The 18,921-nt window shown below is 32.6% G+C and overlaps 1 protein-coding gene across 3 annotated transcripts in view; it reads left to right on the forward strand.

Annotated features, from left to right (window-relative positions):
- Nucleotides 1–10,038, forward strand: part of LOC145266595 (glycerophosphodiester phosphodiesterase domain-containing protein 5-like) — a 310,040-nt gene extending 300,002 nt beyond the window's left edge. For 2 of the 3 annotated variants that reach the window (XM_080122447.1, XM_080122446.1), the window contains 3 exons: nt 1,131–1,278; nt 7,298–7,380; nt 9,387–9,962. In XM_080122447.1, the coding sequence (XP_079978573.1) occupies nt 1,131–1,278; nt 7,298–7,380; nt 9,387–9,645 (490 nt within the window). In that variant the 3' untranslated portion in view covers nt 9,646–9,962. Of the gene's footprint in view, nt 1–1,130; nt 1,279–7,297; nt 7,381–9,386 lie in introns of all 3 variants that reach the window. The other variant, XM_080122448.1, reaches the window with a different exon arrangement.
- The last annotated feature ends 8,883 nt before the right edge of the window (nt 10,039–18,921 follow it).

An 18,921-nucleotide genomic window follows, 5' to 3' on the forward strand; every position in this document is an offset into this window, starting at 1 on the left:
TGGCTATGTGCCCCACCCATCTGTGTTTGGGTGTTTTGATGGCAGTATTCATGTCCAATAACTCTTGTTTGTCGGCGGATTCAGATGTTTGTCTTTCTGTCTTAAGGAAACAGAAGACTATAAAAAGGAAAGAGAGCACATTCGAGAAGACGATCATGTTAGAGATGTGGATGACGTTCGAGAGCATGATCACGTGTGAGATGTCACAGCCGTAACATGAAGTCATGGCAGGAGGATAAGAAAATAAATGTTGTTGCATGAAAAAGTGAGTGCAAGTTAATCTTCGTCTTGGTTTCCTTTGCAACGCTGACTGCATACAACGTGTTCGGTCCGTTGTGTAATGTTAGACATTGAAAGTGGAAATTTAGTAAATTGGATTACTTAAAAGGATGACTCATCAAGAATTTGTTCACGTTGGACTTGAATTAAATGTGTTGCTAATTCTCACACGACTTTGGGCATTTCTGTACATTGCTTGAACAACTTTTATTAACCACTTGTTTACAATTCGTGCAGAAGTTGTCGGAAATTTTTGTTTTTATAAATAGAAATCGCTCCAGACAAAGCATGAAGCCACTTGATGTAAGGAGCTAAAAAGAATTATGCTACTTAAAGGGCAAAAAACTTTGCAAATGATAAATGTTAGATGCCATAGATTATGAACCATAAAACAGAAATTCTTCGCCCTTCGTCAAAAGCATCGCTCATGGAATGTGAGGACTAAAGGACTAAAATAATGGAAGTGAGAGAATTATGCGGCTGCCGAAAGTAAACCCAAGATTCACTTTCTACTCTACTTATGCATCCAAGATTCAGACGAAAAGCAACAAACTCAATAAAGAGCCCTGATGCACTCTCCCTTTAACGTGAAACCTCCGATGCATTACAAATACGACAGAAAATTGAATCGCACCAGACTCCCTTACCATAAACTGAGGAATTTTCTTTATTCAAGAGGATTTCCAACACTACAACCACTGATTAACACTTTTATCTTGGTGACGTCATTTTTTTTATGACCAGATTAAATTTTATGCAATCACTTGTGTATATTAATAAAAAAAAATATTGGATTATCAAGAGTTATTTCCCTTGATTTTTCTTTTTCTTTTTTTTTTTTTTTTTTTTAGTGAATACAGCTCATCAAATATCACGACGAACATCTATTTGGTGAATTCACGCTGGTTTTTCTCCCTCTATTGGTGTATGGGTGTCCAGTCAGTGACCACGGACAACTGCCATATTCTCAGTAAAATGACCCAACCTATCTGGCATTTTGTAAGTATTTTTATTTATGTTTTATTTTCAGTGGCATACTCAATGTTGGTGTTAGGAGAAGGGAAGTGCTTATAAAGCCACTTCTAATCTAGAATATGCTCCGCCCCCACCCCAGCTACAAGGTATAGTGCTACCAGAACAGGCTATCTGAAGATACTGGTTTCCTAATCTAAAATGTACCAAACATTGATGTTATTGATTTTTCTCTTCTGCGTTACAAAACTCAGTGAAAAAAAACAAAAAAAAAATATTTTATCTACAGACCAATCAAACCAAATTGGGGCCCAATTTATAAAAAATTTACCTCTGCGGTCTCTATGAAATTACTCAGACAATTTTTGGTCTGAACATTTGAAATCTTACATAAAGTGTATTCACACGTAGGGCAAGTTATGAACAAACAGTACATAGGGCCCAAGCAAAGCCGGGCTGAACTGCTAGTATATATATAAAACTGAGAATGTGTGGTTATGAGGACACTTCTCAACCTATATAGTTAACAAGTTTTTTGATCTACAGAAATTTCGCATATAGGGTATTCAGACATGTGGAAAGTTTTTAATCAGTTTTCATCTGGATAAAAACGTCTGGTAAGGGTCAAAATGCTGAAAAATATGTATAATGCTTTAATAATCGAAAAAAAAAAAGTTACAAATTAATCATGATGATACGCTTAAGTAATAACAATATGACAATAAAAAAAAATGGTTCAAAATTCTACAAACAAACAAAAACTTTTTGCACTGACAGTTGTTTTTAGATGAAATATTTAAAATGCTTCTTCTATAAATCAACAAAATCAATTGCATTGACCTAATATTGATTATATATATATATATATATATATATATATATATAATCTCCCCTCTCCTCCGATCCGTGTCGGGTTGCAGTTTTAAAACTCCACCTCAACCCTTTACAATGTTTATTTAATTATTAAATCTTAGAACTTAAATGTTGTCAAATCAGAATTGAAATCCCCCCCCCTTTTTTCTTTTTTCTTCTTCTAATATTGTTTTTCCAAATCCTAATAACGACTTCTGTTAAAGTCTGACAAAGTTATTTGATCGTTGATACAATTCAGTAACCGAAACATGTGTAACTAAGCAGATAAAACGGTAATAAAATAAAAAATATATATTTGCTCTGCAATAGTATTGAACACTTTCTTCAGGTTTTTACTAGTTACCATTTTTGATATCCTAAAGAAGCTCTGAGTAAAAAAAAAAAAAAAAAATAAATAAAGAATGCTGTTTAAATTCCTGAGAAAAAAAAACAAAAACAAACTAAATTTGACTTATCGCAGACTTAGCACCTACATAACCCGACGTCTAAACAGTTTACAATTACAAAATAGAATTTAACTATATAAGGTTGGGGGGGGGGAAACCTTTACTAAAATTCTTAAATAGAAATAGACTTAGCACTTGCCTAACCCGACTTCTCAAAAGTCTACAATTATAAAAGAACAATTCAACAATATAAGGATAAAAAAAAGAAAGCTTTAACTAATATTTTTTAATAAAATAAATTACAATGCTTTAAAATGTCTTTTCTACAAACCAGCAAATACTTGATAGATCCCGCAATAAAAAATGTGAGTTATATTCCTTGTTGCATAGTCAGAAGCAAATATCCGTTGTTGCATAGTCAGAAGCAAATATCCCTTGTTGCATAGTCAGAAGCAAATATCCGTTGTTGCATAGTCAGAAGCAAATATCCGTTGTTGCATAGTCAGAAGCAAATATCCGTTGTTGCATAGTCAGAAGCAAATATCCGTTGTTGCATAGTCAGAAGCAAATATCCGTTGTTGCATAGTCAGAAGCAAATATCCGTTGTTGCATAGTCAGAAGCAAATATCCGTTGTTGCATAGTCAGAAGCAAATATCCGTTGTTGCATAGTCAGAAGCAAATATCCGTTGTTGCATAGTCAGAAGCAAATATCCGTTGTTGCATAGTCAGAAGCAAATATCCGTTGTTGCATAGTCAGAAGCAAATATCCGTTGTTGCATAGTCAGAAGCAAATATCCGTTGTTGCATAGTCAGAAGCAAATATCCGTTGTTGCATAGTCAGAAGCAAATATCCGTTGTTGCATAGTCAGAAGCAAATATCCGTTGTTGCATAGTCAGAAGCAAATATCCGTTGTTGCATAGTCAGAAGCAAATATCCGTTGTTGCATAGTCAGAAGCAAATATCCGTTGTTGCATAGTCAGAAGCAAATATCCGTTGTTGCATAGTCAGAAGCAAATATCCCTTGTTGCATAGTCAGAAGCAAATATCCCTTGTTGCATAGTCAGAAGCAAATATCCGTTGTTGCATAGTCAGAAGCAAATATCCGTTGTTGCATAGTCAGAAGCAAATATCCGTTGTTGCAGAGTCAGAAGCAAATATCCGTTGTTGCATAGTCAGAAGCAAATATCCGTTGTTGCAGAGTCAGAAGCAAATATCCGTTGTTGCATAGTCAGAAGCAAATATCCCTTGTTGCATAGTCAGAAGCAAATATCCCTTGTTGCATAGTCAGAAGCAAATATCCGTTGTTGCATAGTCAGAAGCAAATATCCGTTGTTGCATAGTCAGAAGCAAATATCCGTTGTTGCATAGTCAGAAGCAAATATCCGTTGTTGCATAGTCAGAAGCAAATATCCGTTGTTGCATAGTCAGAAGCAAATATCCGTTGTTGCATAGTCAGAAGCAAATATCCGTTGTTGCATAGTCAGAAGCAAATATCCGTTGTTGCATAGTCAGAAGCAAATATCCGTTGTTGCATAGTCAGAAGCAAATATCCGTTGTTGCATAGTCAGAAGCAAATATCCCTTGTTGCATAGTCAGAAGCAAATATCCGTTGTTGCATAGTCAGAAGCAAATATCCGTTGTTGCATAGTCAGAAGCAAATATCCGTTGTTGCATAGTCAGAAGCAAATATCCGTTGTTGCATAGTCAGAAGCAAATATCCGTTGTTGCATAGTCAGAAGCAAATATCCGTTGTTGCATAGTCAGAAGCAAATATCCGTTGTTGCATAGTCAGAAGCAAATATCCGTTGTTGCATAGTCAGAAGCAAATATCCGTTGTTGCATAGTCAGAAGCAAATATCCGTTGTTGCATAGTCAGAAGCAAATATCCGTTGTTGCATAGTCAGAAGCAAATATCCGTTGTTGCATAGTCAGAAGCAAATATCCGTTGTTGCATAGTCAGAAGCAAATATCCGTTGTTGCATAGTCAGAAGCAAATATCCGTTGTTGCATAGTCAGAAGCAAATATCCGTTGTTGCATAGTCAGAAGCAAATATCCGTTGTTGCATAGTCAGAAGCAAATATCCGTTGTTGCATAGTCAGAAGCAAATATCCCTTGTTGCATAGTCAGAAGCAAATATCCGTTGTTGCATAGTCAGAAGCAAATATCCGTTGTTGCATAGTCAGAAGAAAATATCCGTTGTTGCATAGTCAGAAGAAAATATCCGTTGTTGCATAGTCAGAAGCAAATATCCCTTGTTGCATAGTCAGAAGCAAATATCCGTTGTTGCATAGTCAGAAGCAAATATCCGTTGTTGCATAGTCAGAAGCAAATATCCGTTGTTGCATAGTCAGAAGCAAATATCCCTTGTTGCATAGTCAGAAGCAAATGCAATGTTATATTGCCCAAAGAAAGATGGATTCTAAGAAGTAGGCCAATTCGTTGGAAGCAAAAAGGACATGTAGAGAATGACTAAACAACCAAAGCCCCAAGATGTCTATAACTCGGAACATTCTCCATCACTTGCAGAAGAGAAGGTGACATCAACATTTTAATAAATTAATTTCCTTTTTCCATTTGGTTGTTGTGAGACTTTATTTCCAGAATTAAAATTCATCCCAGTCAACATTTCAGTCTCCTCACGTCTTGTCAGCATACCTTTCCAACCTGAGGATAATTTGTTAGCTACAATCAAAAGTCGGGTTTGTATTACTGTACACATAGATTCGAAAAAGTTGTCAAAAAAACAAATATATAACAAATAAATGTTATCAAAGGCAAGATAAGTTACTTTTCTACCTAAATGGATATATTTTTTGTGTTTTTATTCAATGTAACATGTTTATTCAGCTCGAAAAGCATACAGTGTTTACCGATGTATTGGAAAATTCAAAATGGCGGCCGACACTCTCTTTAACACGGTAAGTTCAGGAAAAGATGTTATAAATAATAAACTAGACAAAATACTGTTAGAAATTCGCTCATTATATATTACCGTGACATAAGTTGACATATATTCGGTGTTTTTTTAATAGTATTTTGTCTAGTTTATTATTTATAACACCTTTTCCCAAACTTACCATGTTAAAGAGAGTGTTGGGCGCCATTTTGAATTTTCCAATACATCGGTAAACACTGTATGCTTTTCGAGCTGAATAAACATGTTACATTGAATAAAAACACGAAAAATATATCCAGTTTGGTAGAAAAGTAACTTATCTTGCTTTTGATAACATTTATTTGTTATATATTTGTTTTTTGACAACTTTTTCGAATCTATGTGTACAGTAATACAAACCCCAAAAGTCATTTCAGATGTGCAATCTTAATCACATAAATTAATTAATCAACACGTTCTTGGTTTATTTGATTTATTTCATCTTTGGTGGTCCATGGGTATATGTGCAGTTTCATTTTAGGTATGTGTGGTTGTGTATATGTGTATGCCCAGTTTCTTTTTATGTGTGCATGTGTTGTATAGGTGTATATCCGCTTTTTTCTTTTTTTTTTCTAGGTATGTGTGGTGGTGGATAGGTGTATGTGCAATCTCATTTAGCTATTTGTGATTGTGTATAATACTTTTTAGATGAGGGGATGGGTCATAGGCGTATATGCACTCTTATTTTTTAGGTATGTGTGGTTTTGAATAGGTGTATGAAGAATCTCTATAGGTAGGTGTGTGGCAAATAGGTGCATGCATAGTCTTTTAAGCATGTGCAGTTGTGTATAGATTTCTGTGTAGTCTCTTAGATATGTGTGGAGATGTATAGGTGCATACACTCTTTTCAGGTGTGTGTGTGTGTGTGCATGTGATATTAGGGTTTGTATTCAACCTGCATTCAACTATGTGTAGTCATGTATAATTGTATGTGCAGTTTCCTTTTAGGTATGTGTGGGTATGCACATGTATATGTGACATCTCTTTTTAGGTGTGTGTGTGTGAAGTATATCAATAAGTGGGGGTGTAGTGAACAAAGAGATTAGAAGAGTATCACTATGTGAATGGATTTTCAGATATTTCGAAATACATCTGCTCACTGTGTATTTGTCATCCAGATTGCTGAAACGTCATTTCCAATAAGTTCAGTTCCCATGATAGACAGCTTACCCCAAACACGTTAACAGCTTATCTCTCTGCTCTGTCATAAGTTTCATAGCAAGTACTCGACTATCTATGGTTCCCTCCCCCTATAAAACATTTGCAACAAACACTTGTCTAGCTACAACCACTGTCAACAATCTCCCCTACTCTCTATCTGTGTGGAAAACTAAACAAAAATTCCATGAGCAAAGTTTCTTTCCTAGAAATGCATGCCTGTGGAATACATTACCATGGAGCTGCTTCTCAGCTTACTATAACATGATCACTTACCAATGTAAACAAGTTTTTGTTGAGCCGAAATTCTAATCAATTTCCATCATTATCGATTAGTGTTTTCTCATCAACCACTTGACATGCATTAGTTTTTATTCTTGAATGGCTTTTGGACTTTGATAAGCAGCAACTCTCTTGTAAAAAAAAAAAAAAAAAAGATTAAATCCCCTTATAAACATAATTCAACCAAATTAAACAAGTGAATATATGTAATCAATTATATAACAATGCTAATAATGTTGTGCACAATATTTAAATTCGTATTTTAAAAATTTTATTGAATCCATATCAAATTTTGATGGGCAATTATTTGGAAGAATAAATTTAGAAAAAAGAATTATTTAGAAAAGAAAATGTTTGTTCTTAAAGATGATGTTTCGTTTCATAGCGTGTCTTATAACTTCCATTTCAGACGCCGACCACGTATACACTAATTTGGATCTCAGCTGATGTCCTATCTATTATTATAATTACAATTATATTTATTGTGCAGAGGTAAGTCACTTTTTTTTTTCTGCTGTTTTGTTTCATTTGATTGGTTGTTCTATTGCTGAAATCTGATTGGCATATTTATTCATTGCTTATTCATTCCAATTGGCCAATTAAAAATAATCACCAACAATTTGCAACATTGAAATGTAAAATCAGTTCTAGATTAATTTTTTTTTTTTTTTTTTTTGCATTGAATCAGAAATTTTATCTGTTCAGAAATTTTATCTGTTCAGAAATTTTAATTTTAGTCACATTGTTTGATATTCATTTCCGATGAAATTACGACTGTGCTGGGTTTCAGGTGAAGGGTAAGATTAATGTCTATAGATTAATGTTGGATATTTGAAGTGTGTTGAGAAATCGTTTCTATTGCATCTGCATTATTGAATGTACCAAAAAGGTAATTTGAATATAAATTATGTACCTGGCAACAAAGTTGTGAGTATCAAAGATTGTTTGGACAAAAAGCTTACATCTGTAGAACAATGCAATAATTATTAAATGTACCAAATGGTCATTTGAATAAAACTTATGTACCAGACAGAAAGATAAATTAACCGTATAATATTTGAAAGGTCATTTTCGGCAAAAGGTAATGCAGGTTTAATCAAAGTCGACTCATGAGAGCTAATAAAATGCTGTTGGGGGTGTCGTTACAATGGCAATACAATCAAAAAGGGGTATTTTAGGTTTATACTTATATATATATATATATATATATATATATATATATATATATATATATATATATATATTTTTTTTTTATAGACTTATGTTTATACAAGGTGTCCCAAAATGATCTGACACATTTGTTGGTCCCAAAAAATTAAATAGTTAAATAAAGAAAATATTTTTTTAATTTTAAATGTATGTAGAATGCCATTTTCTTTAACACACTCTTAAATATTAAATCTGCCAAATGTTTCCCGTCTTTGCTAACATATGATTGTAAATGTTCACAAAACTTTTCAATAACTTGATGGATCATTTTGGGTAGAAATAGCAGCAATTTCAAAACAAATAGCTTGTTTTAATTCTTCAAGAGATCAAGAGCGGTGGTTGAATACTTTTGACTTCAAATATCCCCACAAGAAAAAAAATCATAGGGGTTTAGATCAGGTGATCTTGTGAACCAACCAATATCATCACATTCAACAGTGCAATTCATAAGGTTTTTCTAAAAAGTAAAAAAAAAAATGCAAAAATTTTGATATAAATGAATTTTGACCTAATTAAAATAAAGTGGCATTCTATGTACATTTAATAAATAAAGAAATATTTTCTTTATTTAATTACTAGCCTAGGTGCCCGGCGTTACCCGGGAGTTTCGAGGTGTGTGTTGAGCAAAAAAAAAAAAAAGTGGTAGTAGGCAGGCAAGCAGGCTCAATTCTGTACCGTGAAGGAGGAAAAGAACGTGAAAAAAAAAAAATGTGATTTGTTTGCTGTTGCACCCATCACCAAACCAGAAGTGACGTAGGTTTAAATTAAGGCTAGACAATCGGAAAGAGGGGACGACTTGAAAATATCGGTGAAAAAAAAGTGACCCCCCCTTGTAGAAAAGTGCCCAGTTGAGAGTGAAGGAATTAAAATTTTTGGCCAATTTTTCGATATTTGTCATGCGAAGGGTTGAGCTTTAAAATAACACCGATCTCGTGATAATCCATCGTCTCTGTCAAAAGTTTTAGACAGACCTACACTCATACATACAGGTGAGATTTATATTATGGATTATTAAAAAATTTTTTGACCTACAAATGTGTCAGATTATTTTGGGACACCCTTTGAAGATTGGGTGAGCTGAGAAGAATCAACTCATCAAATTCCTGCGTGTGTATCTCCCTCCTGACACCAAACATGCGCAACAGGCACATCCGTCATCCGGAATAAAGATATTGTTGTATTCTTATGAAGAATGACGACATGTTGATATACACATCACCATTCTTTTGAACACAGCAGAAATACGGCATTACTAATTGTGTACTTTTGATTCTTTTACTTTTTTGCAGGATCCGTTTGTCAGGAACGCGCTTCAATCCAGAAACCATTTCCCTCCATTCCCAGCAGACGATGACCATCCTCACTGACCAGTACCACTCAAACTCGCGAACGATGAAAGAGAAACTCTTGTTCACTGCTGACCAACTCGATGAAGACATGTTAGAAGCGAGCATCGGCGTCTCCAATGACAACATCAACAACCTCGACTCGCCAAACAGTCATTTTAGCAGTCCGCAACGGGACATTATTATCAACGCCAACGAGTGAAAACCAACACACACATACGCACGCACATTAAGATAAATGTCTCTTCGTATGCGTGTGCGACCATGGGTTGTATCTGCACACACACACACACACACACACACACACCATTACCATGGTTTCACATGCATAGGCAGTCATCAGATCGTCTAATCTCTGAGGTTGGAGTCTAATTCACTATTTGCTATCATTCCGTGGAATCTATTTTTCCAGAATAATAATAACAGTGAATTCAAACCCAGCTTTGGAGATTAGAATGTCTGATGATCGCACGTGCATATGAAATTATGGTGATAGTGTAAAATAAACAAACAAAAAAACTACTTATCTTTTTATGAAACATTTAACTCTGTCTGAGAAGGCATCGAGCACTCTATACAAGATAAAATAAAAAAACCTGAACGGGTCACAAATGCAGATTATAGCAGTTTATATATATATAGAGAGAGAGAGAGAATAAATGACAAAAAGTTATATTCCAAAATTCACGATGTTGACCATCTTATAATTTATTCATTTAATTCAGTTGACTTATATGACTAAATTAAAGGAATAAATGATAAGATAGTCAACATCATGAATTTTGGAATATAACTTTTTGTCATGTATTCTCTATATTGCTCTGTAATTACATTGAGCTTCTTAAATAAGGATTGATATATAAGAAAATATATTTCTAGAGAAATAAATATATATATATATATATATGTATATATATATATATATATATATATATATTTCTAGAGAAATATATATATATATATATATATATATATATATATATATAGTCTTTGAAGTTTTTAACATTTGAAACCATACAAAAATTTACTTTTTATCATTCGTTAAAAAAAAAAAAAAAAAAAAAAAAATCTAGTCAGTAAGTCATTTAATCACCTGCAATCACTGCATCAACTCTCTCGAATTTACTATAATACCAATTTTTTTATTTTTTAAGGGATCATCAGTTGTTTACCATGAAACACTGTTTCGGGGATTTAATTATTATAAATATATATATATATATATATATATATATATATATATATATATATATATATAAATATAAATAATCATGTATCTATTTCCAGTATTTACTTCAATAGTGCTAATAGAGTGGAGAAAGGTAGTAAGTTTTGGACATGTATATGACAATTAAGCTACACATCCAGATTAAAACTAGGTCACCTTCTAATACGCAAAGAAAAGATGGTTCTATTTCCTCCAAAAACAAATAAAGTGGTGAATTACAGGTGAAGTAAACCTTTGCCTGTTAAAAGGTGTGACCTTTAATGTGTGCGTGAATAACAAAGAATTTCACCTCTGAAAAATACTAACTAGGAATAATTATTTATATATATATATATATATATATATATATATATATATATATATATATATAATTATTCCAAGTTAGTATTTTTCAGAGGTGAAATAGCTAATGAATTTAATGAGGTTAATACAAAAGTGCTCAATACCAAAGTAGAGCAAGATATACTTTTTATTTATTTTACACTAGCGGGGGTACCCGGCGTTGCCCGATTGTTTGTTTCCGGGACGGGGGGGGGGGTTTAAAAAATGTTATGGTAGGTAAGTAGGAAGGATCAAACCCGGAGTCATGAGTAAAAGTAGGAAAATAAAGTGTGAAAAAAAAAAAAAAACATCTACAACGTTAACAGTTCGGCCACCAAGAAAAGTCCATTCCAGTTGTTTAGGAAAAAAAAAAAAAAAAAAAAAAACGACTACGGTAGGTCGGCGCGAACGTGAAAATATAATGTGAATTGTCCAGCACGCTAACCACTACGCCACAGAGCACTGCAGCTTAGTTTAGTGATTTTAAATAACTTCACATGAAAGAACTACGTAGCCAAACCGGTGTTCTCTTCTCAACTGTTCCTTGTGAACGATCCCCAAACGGTGTTAAGTGGTGGCAGGGGAAGAAGGAATTTATTAGAGAGAAAATATTTTACCACTTCCATTGATCTTAACCGATTTTAGCCGTGACTTTTCAGCAGAAAAAGTATAGAAATCTAAGATTATCGAGGAATTTGAGAAATAATAAGCCTATAACACACCTCAGATATTGTTCTACCGTTTGTGCATATTATATTTGCATGAAATATCTTGATTTTTAATCCTATTAATGTCAAAATCAGACGGGGGGGGGAAAAATGAGTTCATTTTATTTATATAGAGATGAAATATCTTGATTTTTAATCCTAATAATGTCAAAATCAGACGGGGGGGGAAAAAATGAGTTCATTTTATTTATATAGAGATGAAATATCTTGATTTTTAATCCTAATAATGTCAAAATCAGACGGGGGGGAAAAAATGAGTTCATTTTATTTATATAGATAGATAAGTATTTATATGTCACTAAACATTCATAAGCATGTTTCGATAAGCCAGTTACAAGTAACTAGAGATCTCTTCAGGCGAACGCTGCTTATACCGAAACAGTCCATGTGTATATATATATATATATATATATATATATATATATGTCTACTCAGTTTTTCGTGTGACCATCCATCAGGGATTTTTCAGGCTTTTTGCTCTCATATATCATGGAGAAAATACACAGAAAGAAAAAAAAGATTTTTTTTTACAGTGGAATTGAACTTGTACAACAAGCAATCCATTTTTTTAATGAGGTACGGAGGGTCTAATGGCAGATTGAATAAGACAATTGATCGATACCAAACTTTCAGCTTTTTAGTCTCAAAGTTACCATCACATAACTAAGAAACCCTATCTGCTCTGTTAACTCTGAACTGGTGACCATAACAAACTGGTTATGGGGACAGTCATCAGAGAGAAAGAGAGCTTGTTTTTTGGGTTTTTTAATCAGTTTTCCTTCTCAGAGGTCTTTACCATGACTAAGGAGCCCCATCAACCCCATATATATATATATATATATATATTATCGTGACGTGGTTTCTGCAGTCACTTTAAATGATTGAAAGCCTTCATTTTCAGATGCCTTCTGATGGTTTTAGGATTACATTCTGCCGCTGTTTGGCTTTTCAATCGATTTCAGCTTATACTGGAGTTTTTTTTTAAACTTCTTCTGATACGGTGATCCAGTGATGGGGTTATTTTTTTGGTCGACCTGGACTCTTTTTGTGCCCATATTGATCTGGATTTCTTAAAAAAATTTGTGATGACCGTTTTGCTACGATTCACTTCGTTTGCAATGGATCTATGGGAGAGTCCACCCCTATTAAGCTCAAAGATCCTTCCTCTCTCAAACTCTGATAATGGTTTCCCTTTTGCCATTTATAATTTAGTGAGATGTTTTTATTCACTAACAAGTTGCTTTTAGTAACATAGAAAGCTTTTCGTATTCATTTTTTCAAAACTAGCCGATTTTATTAACGTGGTCTTATCATTTTGACCAGGTGAAAATGTTTGTTTTTTAAAAAATAATTATTAGATCAGGGTTAAGGTTTCGAATGAAGCAGATTTCATTTTTTTCCCATCATATTTTCCCTTTTGGCAATGGTTTCAACCATTTGTTTGATTAAAAATTCGACATTATGCATAAACGCTTACTTTCTTAAGTGGTCTTATGATTTTGACCAGGACTGTATATATATATATTATTTAATATTATGTTATCGAAGTTCAGAACAATATGGTATTATTATCGGTTTTGAAAGATCCACAAAAATATTTGATGAGACTCAAACAATTGATGATACTCATGAAGATGAAAGGTCGAAAATTTGATGTAGCTTACTTGCCATATATATTTTGAAAACTATATATATGTATATATATGTATAAAAATTTCTATTTTGGAAAGGGGAGTATTCTCTCAAAATTGTCTCCACTTTTATCGGTTAGGTTCACTTCGACTAATTTTTAGACGAATCACTATCAAAGGGGAGACAACTCTTATTACTGTTTTCAATTTAAATTTCTAATTCAGATTTTTGTACGATGGTCTTTGATTAAAAACTTCTGATTCTCTCTTTCAAATCTTCGAAATGAATGGCTGATGATAAAAATTAATGAGATTCAAATAATTGTTGATTTGAGACCGACGGTACCAATGTTGCTCTGCTCTTCTCTAATATAATAAATAAATAAATATTATGCTCATATTTGAAATTTCAGTTTTTAAATAATCAAGCACTCTTCTAGGTTTATTTCTACAAACCTAACTATTTATACATCCTCTCAATATATGACACAATATCAGTAAAGTAGGATTTGAAAAGCCAGTGCCTTAGTGGTATAGCACTCTGACCTACAAAAAATGCCTGGACAGCCGTATCGACATTCTGCGATAGAGGCATCTCTAGCAATTAGCAATAAACTAAGTCCCTCTCAACGGGTAAGAAAGTAAAGCCTGGGAGGGTGGACCCCCTAAAATTGCACAGAGAATAAGATACCTAAACAATAGCTGAGACTCTGCTAGTCTAAGTTTAATATGATTATATATATACTAGCAAAAGTACCCGTTGTTGACTGGGTTCAAAAACAGTCTACAGAAAATGAACTCTGATTTATGTAAATATAATAGTTTATGAAAAGGAAGGGTTGTAAAGAGATAGCTTCGAATTTGGGGGTATCAAAACCAAAGCAAAATATGATGAAAGTAAAAATAAAATAGATAAACCCCATACTTTATTATACCATAGCAGTTCACACTGAAACACTTATCACAATATTCTGTGGATCTATATTAAAAAACCTTGTTAATGAATCATCATTATGCCAGATCAAACAAACCCATTCCTGTGTCTCGATACATCTTCTATCATTATATGTGATCAGTTTTCTATAATAGTCAACCATATAGGAGCCTATTCGTGACCAGACACACACACAGACATTCAGCTTCATATTTTATATATATATATATATATATATATATATAAAAACATGAGAGAGCACTGTATGTTTTTAACCGATTTTAAAACCCAATACTTATCAGTGTATATCCATGTGCATATATATATATATATATATATATATATATATATATACACTATGGAAGCATATATGATATAATAATTTTGTAGCTTACTCCTTAAGTCAACTCTTTCTGGCTTAAAACTCATTGGTATATGAAAACTTACTAAATTACATGAACTCAGTATATTACATATAAGTCTCTCTCTCTCTCTCTCTCTCTCTCTCTCTATATATATATATATATATATATATATATATATATATATATATATATATATATATACTAGCATTTCAGCCCGGCGTTGCCCGGGTGTTTGGAGGTGTATGTTGAGCAAAAAAAAAATAGCGGTCAATTTTTTTTAACTTTGACCCCTATTATGACCCCTTAAAATTTATTGTTTCGGGCTCAAATCACTTTATTAAGTTAGATCCAGGTTCAAGGAACCTATATCTAAAATTTCAAGTGTCTAGACCCAAAATTGTCGGAGGAGTTTGGTAGAGTTCTTAAAGGTCAAATCGTTGAAATTTGACCCCTTAACAGCCAAATGTCTGGCTGACACCCGTCACATCGATTTTCCCAAATCTCAGTACCCCGTATTTCAAATTTCGAGTCTATAGACTAAAAATTGACAGAGTTATTGCGTAGGGAAATGTACACAGACAGACAGACACACAGACACGTTCACTTTTATATATATATATATATATATATATATATATATATATATATATATATATATATACTGTGGAAGCATATATGATATAATAATTTTGTAGCTTACTCCTTAAGTCAACTCTTTCTGGCTTAAAACTCATTGGTATATGAAAACTTACTAAATTACATGAACTCAGTATATTACATATAAGTCTCTCTCTCTCTCTCTCTCTATACATATATATATATATATATATATATATATATATATGTATAAGGAATGAAAAAATACCAGCGGTGGTTGACGTTATGTTATGAGAAAAATAGAAAAAACCGAATGAAATTATTAAAAAATCAACGTTTCGTCCTTATTTCAGAGGACATCTTCAGGATAATTGAAATAAAAAATATAAAAATGTAAGAAAAGAAAAAGTCATAGATCGTGCGAAAAAGACAGTTCTTGAATCCTACCCATGTCGGGAAGGACAAACAAATGTGTGCGTATGGGTAGGATTCAAGAACTGTCTTTTTCGCACGACCTATGACTTTTTCTTTTCTTACATTTTTATATTTTTTATTTCAATTATCCTGAAGATGTCCTCTGAAATAAGGACGAAACGTTGATTTTTTAATAATTTCATTCGGTTTTTTCTATTTTTCTCATAACATATATATATATATATATATATCTGTTCCTCTTAACAGTGTTGAGCTTTTTCTATCTCGATAAGTTTTGCTTTTACTCTTAATTGTATCGTATATATATGTACTTGCAGGCTGCCCGGCATTGCCCGGTCGTAAAATACGCTTAAATATGATATTTTGATTTATGCAGATTTCGTATTTATTATTATATTATATTGAATCCAATATATAGTAATGATTTAAAAAGTAAAAAAACAAACTGACTCGTACGCCACCGCTGATAATCAAAACCGAAACGTTTAGCTTAAGATTTACTTTTTCCTCTGTCGTTAATGCCTGAGTTATGAAGACATGTTTGCTGCAAGGCTGAAAATTAAAACCTTAACCAATAGCTATACATATTTGTAATGCCGTCGTTCGACCTTCACCAGGCAAATTCCATTTTTTCTAATTTTCACACTTTTGTACCAATTTTCTCCCGACTAAAACCCAAATATAAAGTTTTGCATGGGTTTGAATACAAACTGACAAAGGAGTTTGGTAGGCAAAATTTTTTAAACAAATGTATATACGCATACATAAATATATATAGTGTTTTCAGTTTACTATAACCTTATGCAAATATTACGCAAGTATAAATCATGTAGAATATCTGCATGAATATAATTACACGTAATAGTTAACTAAAGATGATCATCCCATAAGAAAACCGAAAAAACTAATAGGGAATTAATTAAAATGAATATTTGAAAGAATGTGTAAATTAGCTAGTTCTTTTGCAGATGAATGCAATTCCACGGCCAATATATTACAAATTTGTATTTTCTTTTTAAATAAATAGAAAAGAGGCTTGCCTTTTTTTCTGTTGTTCTTGGCCTTCGTGCCGGGATCAAAGTGTAGTATCTGTTCTGCAGATGCTGCACTTAAGATAATTTGTACCAGTCAATGGAGGGGAAACCCTCTATACTGGGACAATTATTATTTTTGGTAACCAGAGTGCCCCCTTTTTGCCAACTTTTAGGGGAGCTGGTTTTTATCCCACATTAAAAACGGCCTTGTGCCTAATTTGCTTTGGTGGGGAAGCAAATAAATACAATAAATAAATAAAAGGGTATTTAATATGAATATCAATACACAAATAAACAAAAAAACATATTTATAGAAGTGTGTGTATATATATATACGAGCAAAAAGTTAAAACACTTTGAAAAAGAGTTAAAAACATATTTAATCTGAAAAGGAAACACTTGATAAGTGGATAGTCCTTAATCCATGGAGTTTCGAAGAAATACTTTCCTTCTCATCAGAGGGTAGGAATTAGCAAAATGTGGGATTTTTTTTTTGCATACAAAAGTATTTGATGAAACAAGTAAGTCAAAGATCTTACTTGATAACAAAAAAGTGAAGTAGAAGGAATATGGTGAAGAAAAAGGTGATTACACGTGAATGGATAGTCTGGTGAAAGATAAATAATCCAATGACGGTAAAATCCAAATATATAACTTCAAGAAAGTTAATTGAATTTCCATTTGCACAAGTAAAATCCAAGGAAATCCCGTAATTGGAAGATGGTCCAAAATAATCCAAAGGCCGAAATCCATGGAATAATTCACAAATATGTACAAGGGAAAAAGGGGAAAAATTCCAATTATAAAAGAAAAATAAGATATGCTTTTCACACTGCTGCCGAGACATAAATATAAATAAGAAAGATCAGGGAAGAAGAAGAGGAAAATATATATATATATATATATATATATATATATATATATATATATATATATATATATATATATATATATAGGAGCAAACAGTTAATAAAACATGTTAAAAAACACTTTGAAAAAGAGTTAAACACATATTTAATCTGAAAAGGAAACACTTGATAAGTGGATAGTCCTTAATCCGCGGAGTTTCAAAGAATACTTTGCTTCTCATCAGAGGGTAGGAATTAGCAAAATGCAGGATCGGATTTTGCATGCAAAAGTATTTGATGAAACAACAAGTAAGTTTATTTTATATATATATATATATATATATACACAGACATACACTGGTAAATATTGGGTTTTAAAATCGGCTCAAAATATACCGTGCTTTATACCTTCTCAAATACCGTGTTAATCGAATTAATGTTTATTTTTTCAGTTATGACCATAGGTTTCAAACCTTAGGAGATTCATCAGATGATGAATCTTCTTTAAACCTAAAATGCATTAGTCATCTGATGAATTGCTCACAGCATAAAATCTATGGTCATAACTAATTTAAGGGACATTAATGAGATTTACACAAATATACAGTGCTCGATACCTTCTCAAGTAGAGTGTTTACTCAATAAAATGTCTTATTTTGTTTTAATCAGTCATGACCAAAGGTTTCAAATCTTGGGAAATTAATTTGATGACAACTATGCTTTTTAACTTAAAGTCATCCGATGAATTACTCATGGCACGAAATCTATGGTCATGGCTGACTAAAAGCACATTGTTTAATTATATTTAATCTGATGCAACCATTTTGTGAACATTATCTTAAAAATGTGAATTTGTGTTGAAAGAGTAAAATGTTTGTATTAAAAAAAAAAAAAATGGACGTTGAAATTATAAAAAAAGTAAAATCAAAAGAAACCAAATATGTGTATGTATGTTTTAGTGTGAGTGTCTGTATATGTGAGTGTGTATGTATATGTGTCTACACAAATATATGTACGCGTATTTCCGTACAGGAGATACAAAATCTTTCAAGTTTGATTAAACACAATCGACAGCTTTTATCATCCGCTGTTGTTCATTGCGTTTCATTTTTTTTTAATTACCAAAACGGTTTACCATCGTAAACAGCGGAAAACATGTATGGAATTAGCCAACAGACTAGTTAAAATAATAATACAGGCACATCTCTAATGCCAACCGATATTTCAGTTATGAATCCGACCTTAGTCTGTTTGAAAATTGAATAAGAATGCTTTTTTTTCATACAGAAAAACTGTGAAGATCCGTGGAGGATAGAAGGAGCTAGAAAAGGCGTAGAGTAGGTATGAAATAAAAGAG

The sequence above is a fragment of the Euprymna scolopes genome, chromosome 41 (genome assembly GCF_053919585.1).
Source record: "Euprymna scolopes isolate OS-2025 chromosome 41, ASM5391958v1, whole genome shotgun sequence".
NCBI lineage: Eukaryota > Metazoa > Mollusca > Cephalopoda > Sepiida > Sepiolidae > Euprymna > Euprymna scolopes.